At 41.8% G+C, this 12,301-nt stretch overlaps 2 protein-coding genes across 2 annotated transcripts; both read left to right on the forward strand.

The window, feature by feature from the left end:
• The first annotated feature begins 1,854 nt into the window (after positions 1-1,854).
• Positions 1,855-8,233, forward strand: LOC133444352 (leucine-rich repeat-containing protein 17-like). The gene is made up of 7 exons (XM_061722081.1): positions 1,855-2,124; positions 2,844-3,054; positions 3,162-3,641; positions 3,721-3,926; positions 5,406-5,561; positions 7,062-7,203; positions 7,295-8,233. The coding sequence occupies exons 2-7, from the start codon at positions 2,930-2,932 to the stop codon at positions 7,575-7,577; spliced, it is 1,392 nt and encodes a 463-aa protein (XP_061578065.1). The 5' UTR covers positions 1,855-2,124; positions 2,844-2,929; the 3' UTR covers positions 7,578-8,233.
• Positions 8,234-8,377: 144 nt separating this feature from the next.
• On the forward strand, positions 8,378-11,882 carry LOC133444351 (uncharacterized). The gene is made up of 3 exons (XM_061722080.1): positions 8,378-9,913; positions 9,989-10,044; positions 10,122-11,882. Exons 1-3 carry the CDS (start codon positions 9,897-9,899, stop codon positions 11,702-11,704), a joined length of 1,656 nt encoding a protein of 551 aa, XP_061578064.1. The 5' UTR covers positions 8,378-9,896; the 3' UTR covers positions 11,705-11,882.
• Positions 11,883-12,301: the final 419 nt, after the last annotated feature.

A 12,301-nucleotide genomic window follows, 5' to 3' on the forward strand; every position in this document is an offset into this window, starting at 1 on the left:
GGTAGAACTGGTGAAGCAACACTTCAAAGTACAAATTGTGTGTTTGTTGTTTTTAATTAATTTTTTTTTTTATTCAAAATACATGGAGAATAAAATTACACCAGTGATGGACAGTCAACTGCATTCACTCAGCTGAAGATCAAGAGCTGTATTTTATGCTGCCCTGTGTGTATTATAACTTATTTTTGTGATAAATAATGCTGGAACATCATATCTTGTAACAGTTGTCTATCAGTGAGAGTCCTGGAGAGTCCAAGTGGTTCATATTTGTGTAAATTATTTCAAAAGTATCCTGTTTCATATAAAGTGTACTGTCTCAAAAACATTTGTGCTTGTTGATAAAATATCTACACATTATTAGGAGCTCTACTTCAACAAGTATTTTGATCTGTTTAGATGTACTTGCTGAATATGTCATCAGAGAATGCTCCTCCATCACCTCCAAAGTATCGTCAGCGTTGATGGATCTTGTGATTTGGAACCCAATTTTGTTTAATTGTAAATAAACCAGCATAAGGGGTTCATTGCTGTGTTCTCCGTATGACCACGTTTCTGCAACTTCAAGTCAGCCTCCCTTAAGAAAGACACAATTTGCACAGTTATTAGTATTATTGTAGAGTGTTTTGTTTCTGCAGCTGTTATCTAGTATTTTAGGTTTGTGCAACCCTCCCTGAGACAATACAGCAATTGATGTAGTGAAAAACCATGAACAGTTGGAGCTGGCATATGCACAGACCTGCTGCAAAATGAGGCGTCCAGGTGTTGCAGATATTTAAGGGTGGCAGCACATCTGAGGCTTTCATATATCAATCTTGGGAGCCTGAGGAGTCCTTGTGAGCTGCTGCATGGTGCCTCCCAGCTGACAAATGAACAGAGAGAAAAACTGGACCAGTTTTCCATCTTTTATGGAAAATAAAGTCACTATCAGAAACTGGCAGGTTTTAGTTTGGCAGGCTCAGAAATGGCTGTAAGAGCAGCAATGCAGAGACAAAATGTGCACATGCGTTGTTTTTTTTTTGTAAATAAATGTAAATTATTTTATTATGTAGAATGACTTGTTTTTTCTGGTACCAGATAAGTGTAACAATCTCCAAATCCTTTGTCTTTCATTAAACTTCATTTGTGACATTTCCAAAACCCACCATCCTAGCAAACCTATTTATAGCACCCAAAATTATTAAATAATTCATTTTTGTATTACTTTATACCATTCAGCCCTCCAGGTGAGGATTGGAGCCTACGGAGCCTGACCAGGTTGGGGGCAGGTGTAAACTTTATAGTCAGTGTCGCTCCACCAGTTAATCAGCATACATGTTTTTGGACTGTGGAAAGAATACGTGATATAGGAGTGAAACAGTTTTGTTTTGTGTTGAATTCTGTTGCATTTCTTTCCATTTCTACTTGTATTATTCAACAACACACGGTGTGAAGAATTCTTAACCGGTGTACAGTCTCAAAACACATTCTTCCTGTATAAATACTAGCTTGTGAGCAGAAGAAGATGTGTTTGCATGCATCATTTAAGCATGTGGCAAGAAGAGCATCCAGCAGAAATGACTCAGAATCCTTTCACCGCCATCTGGAATTAGAGAGAAAAATCTGTGTTTGTGTAGAAATCTAAGGAATGAGGAAAGCTTCATGCAAGAAGATTTTTCAAGGCTTCATGCAAGAAGATTTTTCAAGATTTTCAAGGCACCATAAAGTCAAAAATGTACATCTGGAACCAAACCGATGCATACTTCAAGTGGAAAAGAGTGTTTTACATTGCAGTGGGTGTAGAACGTTACGGCATGAACACATGTTGAGTGGGTTGGCCAGAGGCGACTGTATAAACCCAACCCTCCACTTGGCCACAGCTGCATTTTATCCTCTCAGATCTCAGGATGTTGCTCCATTCACTCTGAGGTGTAACTGAGTGCAAACCCTCATCAGAGCATAGAGAGGCCACGTGCAAACAAAAGACGGACTACGTTTTTCCAAGGCAGACTTGGGAGGTAAAAAGCTGTGTTTCGTCAACAAGAGGAGTTGTGTAAAGTGACCGGACATCAGTGTGGAAAGAACATAACAACCGACCCGAGTGGACTGGAGACCTTGAGCTGGATAACAACCTTTCCTGTTGGTCAGGTAAAGAAGGCGTTTATCTGTCAATCTGCAGCAGCACAAGATACTCTATAGATACTGGAAGATGACACTTTTCCTAGAAAGAAAAAAAAATCTAGCATATAACATAATATAATATACCAAATTATTTTTTTTCTACAGCTTTATGTAGATTATAGTTTGTTGTTTTGATTTGTTTGTTGCATGCTACTTTTGAATACATACTATACGTTTACAGAAAATGTGAAGTTGCGTCTTTAATGCAATGTGTTAAAATGTGAATAAAGGCCAAGACATCATTAAGGAAGATTTCTCACAGCTATCAACATGGCAGTCATGCAGTCCAGCAGTAATGAAGGCAGCATCTGTCCCTTAAATCATAAAGTTGGCATTGACCACAATGATTTCACATAGTGCAAGTTTGCAGGAGACTGCAAATAGACAAAAGGGAATGAAGATAACTGTGGAACTTCAGCAGAAAGCCAGAGAAAATAACTTTTTGAACTGCAACGTAGAACTTCTTACATCATCTGTTATAGTTTAATACCAAAACTGAAGTGTTTTGTTTGTTAGAAGTGTGCAAGAAATGCACGATAAGAGCAGGCAGTGACGGCATCCAGAGCAGACATTTCTGTATTATGTTTTTTTAAAAGCTCCAGTCTCGCTGCCTATAGCTTTTTAGACTCGGGGCAAACAGCAGCTGGCTTCTGTCAACAATTACAATTTTGCCCTTTGACCTATAGTGTTTCCAAGACCGAGGACTATCATCACAAAATCCTGCTTTGGCTCAAGCTCCTGCAGCTGAGAAGAAAACTGTGCAGGGGCCAGGATGCGTATGATCCGCTTTCTCTGCGTAGCCTCTCTGCTGCTCTCGGTGCTCCCATTCATCGAGACGAAACGGTCCGGGAGGGGCAGAGGCCTTAAAGGATTGAAAAATAAACATAGACGTGACAGGTATGGAGTTATTCTTGTGTATGTTTGTACAGCCCATCTTTCAGAGACTCTTGTTGCCAACATACAAACTATGGCAAATTGGAATTGTTTTGTGTGTGTTTGAAAAGAGCCAGGGTCCGAGGTGTTGGCCGTCACAGCAGATCGGGACCCTTCAAGTTTGCGACAAACTGTTCAGAGTCAACAGACTCCGGAGAGGTTTTTGTGGATTGCGAGCGTCGAAATCTCGTGTCCATCCCCACCTCAGACATCTGGTCCAGGGCGCCCAAGCACCTCCTTTTAGCCCAGAACCAAATCAAAGCCGTCCGTGATGGGGCATTTCTTGGATATCACCGTTTAGTCAGTCTGGACCTTCAGCAGAACCAGATTTTTCTTGTGGAAGAAGGAGCTTTCATGGATTTGAAACATCTTACAACCCTTCTTCTGCAACACAACCAGCTGAGAACACTCAGCGAGGAGGCTCTCATACCCATGCCAGACCTTAGCTACTTGCGTTTATATGACAATCCCTGGAATTGTCTGTGTCCAATGGAAAGCCTCGTCCGTACTCTTCAAGTTCCAAGCAACCGTAATCTAGGAAATCATGCCAGGTCAGTGACTCTACTGATTCAGCAGGTGCACAAGTCATTGTTGAGCCTCTGAATAACCTACAAACATCTTCTCTTTTAGGTGTGCAGAGCCCATCAGGCTCAAAAATAGGAAGCTGAAGAGGGTCGACCCTGAGTTACTCTGTAAGGAATTAGACACCAGTGTCAACGTAAATAGCAATTTAACCAACTTTTTGGAGCCCAGTCCAATTCGTAGCAAATCCGATGCTACCACACTTTGCCATACCTACATTTTCCCTCGAATAAGGATGGAGTGCAGCAAACGGGGCAAGTGAATCAGCTTTCTTACTTTTATTTTTTCTGAAATGTAAGGTTGACTATGTGCTAATTACTTTCAGCCCACCATGATCTGAGTTATTTGTTCAATGGTTCTTATGTAATGGAAGATAAATGACTGACGGTTTAGAGGACATGCCATTTATTATTAGTGTTGGATGTGCAGAGGGACTAAATTTCCATTTCTGAAAGTATCTTCATACTGAAACATACAGCAGAGCTAACCAAAGCACATCTGCTTTGACATCTGTTATTAATTCAGTAAAATGTCACTCGCTAACGTAACCTCGGATTTGTACCCACTTTATGTTTATTTTTCACCCAATAAAATTAGTGGTGAAAAACAAAACGTTTTGGTGATGTATCAGGGTGATAAATAGATACATGCATAACAAAATCCCATGACGTGCCATTAAAATACGCCTTCCACTGGGGAGACGCCTGGATTTTAGAGTGTTGATCCATCTTTCTATCAGTTTTACTTCTACTCACATAAAAGCATTAAATGTGATATCCCACCTGATTGGCTGGAGCAATCTCCAGTTGAGTCATTCTTAAAGGAGCTGTATGTAAGAGCAATAATAAAACGAATCATAAAATGACCCCGATATGTCAACAGACATTTAAAAATCATGTTCATTTCAAATACTTATGTCACTGACAACAGCACTCAAGCCAGGATATTCCAGTTTAAAAAGAGGAGTTGCAGCCCTCAACTGATGTTTATGTTGTCATTTTTTGTTTTGGCCTGAAGCTCCACCCTCCACCTATCTCCCAATCACCAAGTCAGTATTGTTTCTGAAGCTCCACCCTCCACCTATCTCCCAATCACCAAGTCAGTATTGTTTCTGAAGCTCCACCCTCCACCTATCTCCCAATCACCAAGTCAGTATTGTTTCTGAAGCTCCACCCTCCACCTATCTCCCAATCACCAAGTCAGTATTGTTTCTGAAGCTCCACCCTCCACCTATCTCCCAATCACCAAGTCAGTATTGTTTCTGAAGCTCCACCCTCCACCTATCTCCCAATCACCAAGTCAGTATTGTTTCTGAAGCTCCACCCTCCACCTATCTCCCAATCACCAAGTCAGTATTGTTTCTGAAGCTCCACCCTCCACCTATCTCCCAATCACCAAGTCAGTATTGTTTCGGCATCCGGGTTTCCAGCTTGGCTCTAATTATCGCAGCCATGGCAGCCTACGTTCCTGCTGCATTCTGCAGCCTACCTGGCAACCTCTGGTCGGGGGGAGGAGGGGGAGGGTACACGCCGCTCAACAATATTTTGAAAGTGACTGCAGTACCAGTTTTGGACATTTCTTACAGACGGCTCCTTTAAATTGTAAACACAAACCAAATGTGTGAATTAAATTATATATATTTTTAGCACATATATGCACACATTCAAAAAGTAACTGACACTGTGTGTGTGTGTGTGTTAGTATTTTAGTAACTTGTTCCTCAAAATCACTAGGTCTGACTGAAGTGCCCTCAGGTATCCCAGAGGACGTTGTTCAGGTTGATTTGTCTCATAATTCCATCCGTCACCTCAGACCCAACAATTTCCGAGAAGCAAGAAGTCTCAGAATCCTTAACCTCAGTAACAACAACATGGAGCACATCGACAAAGGTGGGTGAAATTATTCCTGTGCCTTGGTATCATAATTGTTTTTACAGTACTTAGCAGTTATGGGGATGAAAACCTACACATCTGCAGCTGTGTTTATATGAGACGGACAGCTTATGGATACTCAGAATGTTAAGAACACCGCTGTTGCAGCTTTTGCCCCCACTTTTTCCTTCTATGAGATGGTAAACGAGCTACCTTCTCTGTGTATATACGTAGTTGCAGCAATATTTACAATGAGGGATGCAATATTTACGATGAGGGATGCTGAGAGGGCTGCAGGTGTAAATTCATCACTATACACTACAGATTTATACACTTCATATATCCATCCATCTTCTTCCACTTATCCGAGGTTGGGTTACGGGGCAGCAGCCTAAGCAGGGAAGCCCAGACTTCGTCCAGCTCATCTGGGGGGATCCCAAGGTGATCCCAAGCCAGCCGAGAGACGTAGTCCCTCCAGCATGTCCTGGGTCTTCCCAGGGATCTAATCTCAGTGAAATACACCCAGACAACCTCACCAGGGAGACATCCAGGAGGCATCCTCACCAGATGCCCAAGCCACCTCATCTGGCTCCTCTCGATGTTGATGAGCAGTGGCTCTACTCTGAGTCGGTCCCGGATGACCGAGCTTCTCACCCTATCTTTTAGGGAGAGCCCGGACACCCTGGGGAGGAAGCTCATTTTTGCCACTTGTACCCATGATCTTTCTCTTTCGGTCAATACCCACAGCTCATGACCATATGTGAGGATAGAAACACAGACCAACTGCTAAATTGAGTGCTTCGCCTTTTGGCTCAGCTCCATCTTCACCATGAAAGTCCACATTACTGCGGTCGCCACACCGATCCGCCTATTGATCTCCTGCTCCATTATTCCCTCACTCGTGAAGACCCACAGATACTTGAACTTCTCCACTTGGAGAAGTATCTGATTCCAGACCCGGAAAGGGCAGTCCACCCATTTCCGACTGAGGACAATGGTCTGGGATGTGAAGGTGCTGATTCTCATCCCAGCCGCTTCATATTCGGCTGTGAACTGTTCCAGCAAGAGTTGAAGGTCTTGGCCTGATGAAGCCAACAGAACTGGGTTCAATTCCTGCCGGGGACGCTGTGGGCGCTGAGTGCGTGTTAGTTCCTCCATGACTTCAGCACCCACACCCTGGGTGGGGATGGAGAAAGGGCCTTTCTGTGTGGAGTTTGCATGTTCTCCTAATGTGAGCTACCCTCACAAAAACCTGCAGCAGTCCTGGGCTATACATGGCCCCTCTCGTCAACTTGGGTGCCAGATGGGGTGGGGAGGATCTGGCCGGAATAACGCCGATAACCAACCCTTCATTTGAGATTCAATTTAGCCTGTGATACCTTGTTCAAGGTGATGTCCCACACAGGGTTCCACATTTTTTGATTTTTTTAATAATAAACTGCAACACATGTGTTGACACAGAGTGAAAGTGAAACTCAAGGGTACTATGGTCATATTTCTTCACTTTCTCCCTCCCAGGTTCTCTGTCTGGCCTCTTGCATCTTCGTGAGCTTGACCTGTCAGACAATAACCTGCACTTCATTCAGTACGGGGTTCTTGAAGACCTCTACTTCCTGTCACAGATAAAACTGGGAGGAAATCCCTGGGTGTGCAACTACAGGTCTGTTCTTCCCCTCAGGACTTTAAAAAGGCTTTCTGTAGATTAAAATAATCAATGATACAAAAGTGATTTTTCTTTTTTCTTTTCCTAGCATCCACTACATGGTGTACTGGCTGCGCCTGCATCCGGGAGTGAGGGACTCCGGCCTTTTGTGTCACTCTCCTCTTGAGCATACTGGAGAAGATGTGGAGGAATATGTTCATTCCTACAACAGAGAGTGTCCAAAGGACAGACAGCTCAGCAGAAAAGATCACGACCAAACAGACCCCGAGCTTTGGGGCACAGCGATGGAAGTACAAGCAGAGCTGGAAGAGGACCTGGAGCCGAGCCACTTGAGAGTGCCAGAGAAATACCAACTCATCAGACTGTCTTGACTCCAATACAAATATGATCTATATATTGACACTAATAAGGCTAAGTCATAACTCCCTTTCAATGTTCTAAAATAGTCTGTATCGGGTTGAAAAATTACTTTTTATCGCTTTGGTGTGTTGCCCTTACTTTTGCTGAATTCAAAATATAAGAAATAACACTATACGTGTTTTGGACCATGCAAACCAATAGACAGTGTAAAGACCAAAATGCTTAAGGTAATCATAACAAGCAATATGATGAGCAAAAACTCATTGATGCATTTTCAGGATGAGGCATTTCAAAGCACCCATGTATGTTCAGTTGATGGCTCTGCAGATGTATCGTTTTTGTCTTTCTTTGCCTTGATGTTGGTCCAACAAGGGTAAAAATGTTTTAGCAATGACTTTTTAAAAACAAAGCTGCTCTTTGTCGGTCCGGACCTGACTCCAAAACATGCCTGGCTGGATGATAGATGATAGATTTCCATGTGCAACCTATTTCAGCAAAGTGTAGCCGGTTTCTTCATTCTAAGTACAAAAAAAATCCGATCTGACAGGAAAGAATAAATCACACAAATACTTTTGATTATCAGGAAAGTTGTCAGGTAGAATGTTGTAAAACAGAAATACACCCTGAAACAAAGAAACTTTTTTTTATAAAGACTGTTTGACTGCCATGGTCATCTGGGTTTTATTTATGCAGAACAAGCTGCTGGCACCCAGACACGTTTCGCTGTCACATCTGCCCTTTTTCACGGCACTGTAGTGTAGACAAGCAGTCCCAGTCTGGCTCCAAACATAGTCATGCAGAGGGCCTCTTTGTCAAGAGAGATGTTTTACTGAAACACTTGGGCAAAGAAAGCAAAAGCTATTCACGCAGACATGTTTTAATCAACCACCCTCAGAGACTGGTTGTATGTTTACAGTGGACTCTGCTGAAAGTATTGTGCAACAGATGTGATCTCATCACAGACTTCTTTGAGAATAAGGCTGTTGCAACTTTAAAACCATGGCCATCTGCTTGCTGAGTGTAAACTAACCAAGTCCCCTGAGTACAAAGAAAAGTAATGTATGAGTGATGAGGGCTGCAGAGAAATTACCTTCAGCAAGTAGTTGCTATGGACCGCCAGGAGTCCATCACATCCTGGCTTGTTTTCCAAGATCTATTTAACAAAAACATAGAATAAAGTAGGTAAAGATAAAGAGCAAGGCAGAAATCATTACATTATGATTATGTAAATTAAGTCCCAAATAATTCAGCACATTTAATTTCAATTTTTTTTAAATTTTGAATCCATTTGAACAAAAAGACAAACAGCTATGACGCGCTTGAAAAGGCCAGTGTTTATGATGGTCTTGAGGGGCCGTTCATCTTTGGGATGAATCCAAATTTCTCATCAATCCTTGGCAACATATATTTTCCACAATGAAAAACTAAAAAAGGATTAAAAAAATAAATAAATAAAAAAAAAAAAAAAAAAACAGCATAATTCAAAGTGAAGTTAGTTTGGGCTGAGCCCAAGATCACTTCTTGTATGTGGAAGGAAAGTTAAGAGGGGGGAGAAGTTCAAAGGGGACAAAATGAGTCACTGGACTGGGACTATTCAAGCAAAGAAAAAAGAAGAAGAAGAAGTATTTTTAACTGTGATGCATGTTTTCTTAGGCTTTGAGAAGTCAGTTTTCAAAAGCACTTTATTCATATTTTTCACTTAGAAATGTCACCCACCAGTCTTTGTCTTATTGTGTAACCACTTATTGAGTGGAAGCTGCTTGCGTTGCCTCTTAAAGTCTATCCTCACCATGTCCATCTTCTGAGCCAGCTTATTCATCTCTCCTGCACTCCATGAAGTATCTTTCCATTTCCTGTGACCTAACAGCAAACACAGCTCATTGTTAATTCACATCCACAAGTGGGAGTGTAAGGGATATCAGTAACATCTATACATATTAATAAAATCTAATATTGTTACAAAATTGGTTTATTATGACAATTATTTCAGCTAAAGGAGGAAAGGGGAGTCCAATAGTGCAGAGATAACTGATGACAAGTGAAAAATAAAGTTTTAAACAAAATATTCCCACAAACCTGCTCAAGTTGCTAACAGTAATGTGGATAAAGTATGTAAATTTGTGAAGAATTCACATTCACATTGGTTAGAAAAATATATATCTTAGACACAAACATTTGCAAAAACACAGAAGAAGCTTCAAATCCGGCCAACTGAGCAACTTCTGCACCTGCGATTGATTAGATAGATTGTCACCCAAGCAGATGTGGTTTCAATCAACAGACTGCTACTTGTACTGTTGCAGGTGGATTCTCTGGGTGAACTTGTTGTCATGGCTCTTCCATTTGGGTATATAACTTTGTCTCATTTTATTTTTACTCTAATTTGGCTTGTCACTTTCCTTCAAACTTTCTTGTTTTTCAGGGTCTCTTGGATTTGCGTGCTGTTATGGGCCTGTATTTATTTTCCTCCTCAAAATGGTAAGGGTTTCAGAATTGTTTTTGTGCATTTAAAAGCCCCATGAGATTAATGGCATTTTATTTTAATTATCTGATAGGTTATAAGATTGCAGATGGATACTATCTATATGAGGGCCAACAAACTCCTAACCAGGTTAATCCTTGGGAGTCTTCAGAGGCAAACTGTGTGGATGAGACAATGGCTGTGGGACAACAAAGCTCTTTTTCACAGCAGCCTGAACCAGTATCCTATAGAAACAGGCATCAAGTTACCCCTTTTAAGAGCTTCAGTGAAGAGAAAGTCCAACGTCATCCAGACCCTGCAGATATGGAAGACAGGTTTATCATGGCACATCCTGACAAGAGTAGACATTTCTGGAGAAGACAGAATGCCAATCACCAGGTCCCAGGATCTGCTGCAAACTTTATGTCCCCCAGTGTCTATGGCAACCAAATTTTTACTCCTCGTCCTGCTCTCTACCTGGACAACAGTGCAGCAGCAATAGGACCTGTTTCAAATAATGTTGTCCATGCCACTCCTCCTGTGCAGAGTGTCTCTAAAAATCAATATGTCCACTATAGCTCCAAGGAACCCCAACAAACTTGGTCTCCATTGAACCCTCCAAACAACCCATCTCAGGATTTCAGCTACTTTTCACGGAAGCCATCACCTTCAGCCGATGGACAAAACGGCTTCAAGCCAAAATATGTCTCTCACAAGAAACATCCATCAAGAGGTTATCAAAAACCGTCAGGTGGCTTTGAACATGGCAAAGGCCTCAGCAGTGTGACTCGGCCTGATGTCCTTTACCCACAGAAGCCACAATCATCGCATTCCTATGTACCAAGAAGTGACATCTACACTCCAAATCCTGCTTCCAAGTACAAGGAAAAAACCTATGATGCCAATGGTGGAAAGAAATCCAAGGCTGTATACTACACTCCCTCGACCCACCAACCTGCCTCTAGTGATTCAGTTTCAACCCTAAATATCGCTTCACCCCAGAGCAAAGGCCATAATGGTTTTATAACCAGTACTCCACATGGACCTCAGCGTAGAGATTACAGCTACACTGGCTATCGGACCATTGATCCTTCCACCTTCCACCAGACATCTTCTGTCTGGGCGACAGAAGATGGAAATAAACCAGACTTCAAAAATCAAAATCTAACTCCTGCACCCCGAGAGCCAAAGGAAAAGGCCATTACCAAATATAGAGGCCGAGATGTGACACGAAGAAAGCCAGTCTCTCATAGACGAAGAAACCAGCCGAACTCTCTTTCTGCTCAAGACAGATTCCTTTACCTAAATGGTGGCTATAACGAAGCAATGAAAGCGGGCCTTATTAAGACTTCCAACCAGCTACCTGACCCCCACATGTTATTAGCTAGTATGAATAAAGGTCCCGTAAACTTGGATTCCTGGCCCTCTAAAAAGCTGCTTGATTCCAGAGGAACTGATGCAAATTGTGTGGTGTGGCTGGACACAAACCATCATCCCCAGAAGTTCCACAAGTCATCGCGGTCACCTGTAAATACATACGTCAAGTCAAAAAATCGCTCTGCTAGGGGCACAGTTCATATGTCAAAGACTTGTTTCAAACCACAAAATCGCTTTGCTCGAGGCAAAGCTGCTAAACGACAATGGAAACTTGCTCTAAGGCGTAAACGGCAAAACTGAGACGAGAATGTGTGAAGCACAAACTGTTAAGTTAAAGTGAGTGTGGGATTCAGTTTGGTGACATTTGTGCTACTCTAATTATTGTCTTGGCACATTTTGTCTAAACCTGTGTGATAGATTGCTGCAATAAAATCCTGCTTAAAAAATTGAGAATTGATATGTTGGTGGTTTTGAGACTGATGGGTAAACTTTTTTTTTTTTTTTTCATATTTTTGAATCTCTGGAAAGAGAGGGCACTTGAGATTCAAGTATAAATAAACAGAACACGTTTAAAACAAAAACATGTTTGCATAGCATCACAATGTGAGACTGACTCTGGCATTTGACTTTACAAGTTTTTATTTTATTCCCTCAACTCATCCGGATTTGGTCGTGTGCGGAGAAACTGGGGTAGTGAGCCCCCAAGCGTTTATCTAAGGTCACAAGAAAGGTGGTCATATACGACCGCAGTTGTTCAGACATGTCAAAATTATCTGAGCGTGTTAAACTACAACTACCGTTGACATCATTTCTATAAAATATAACGCAGATTTTCCTCCCAGAAATTGATCGTTGCTAGGTAACGCAGTGATTTTTAATATTGATCGTTAAATGTTG

This window comes from Cololabis saira, chromosome 5, assembly GCF_033807715.1.
Source record: "Cololabis saira isolate AMF1-May2022 chromosome 5, fColSai1.1, whole genome shotgun sequence".
NCBI classification, from domain to species: domain Eukaryota; kingdom Metazoa; phylum Chordata; class Actinopteri; order Beloniformes; family Belonidae; genus Cololabis; species Cololabis saira.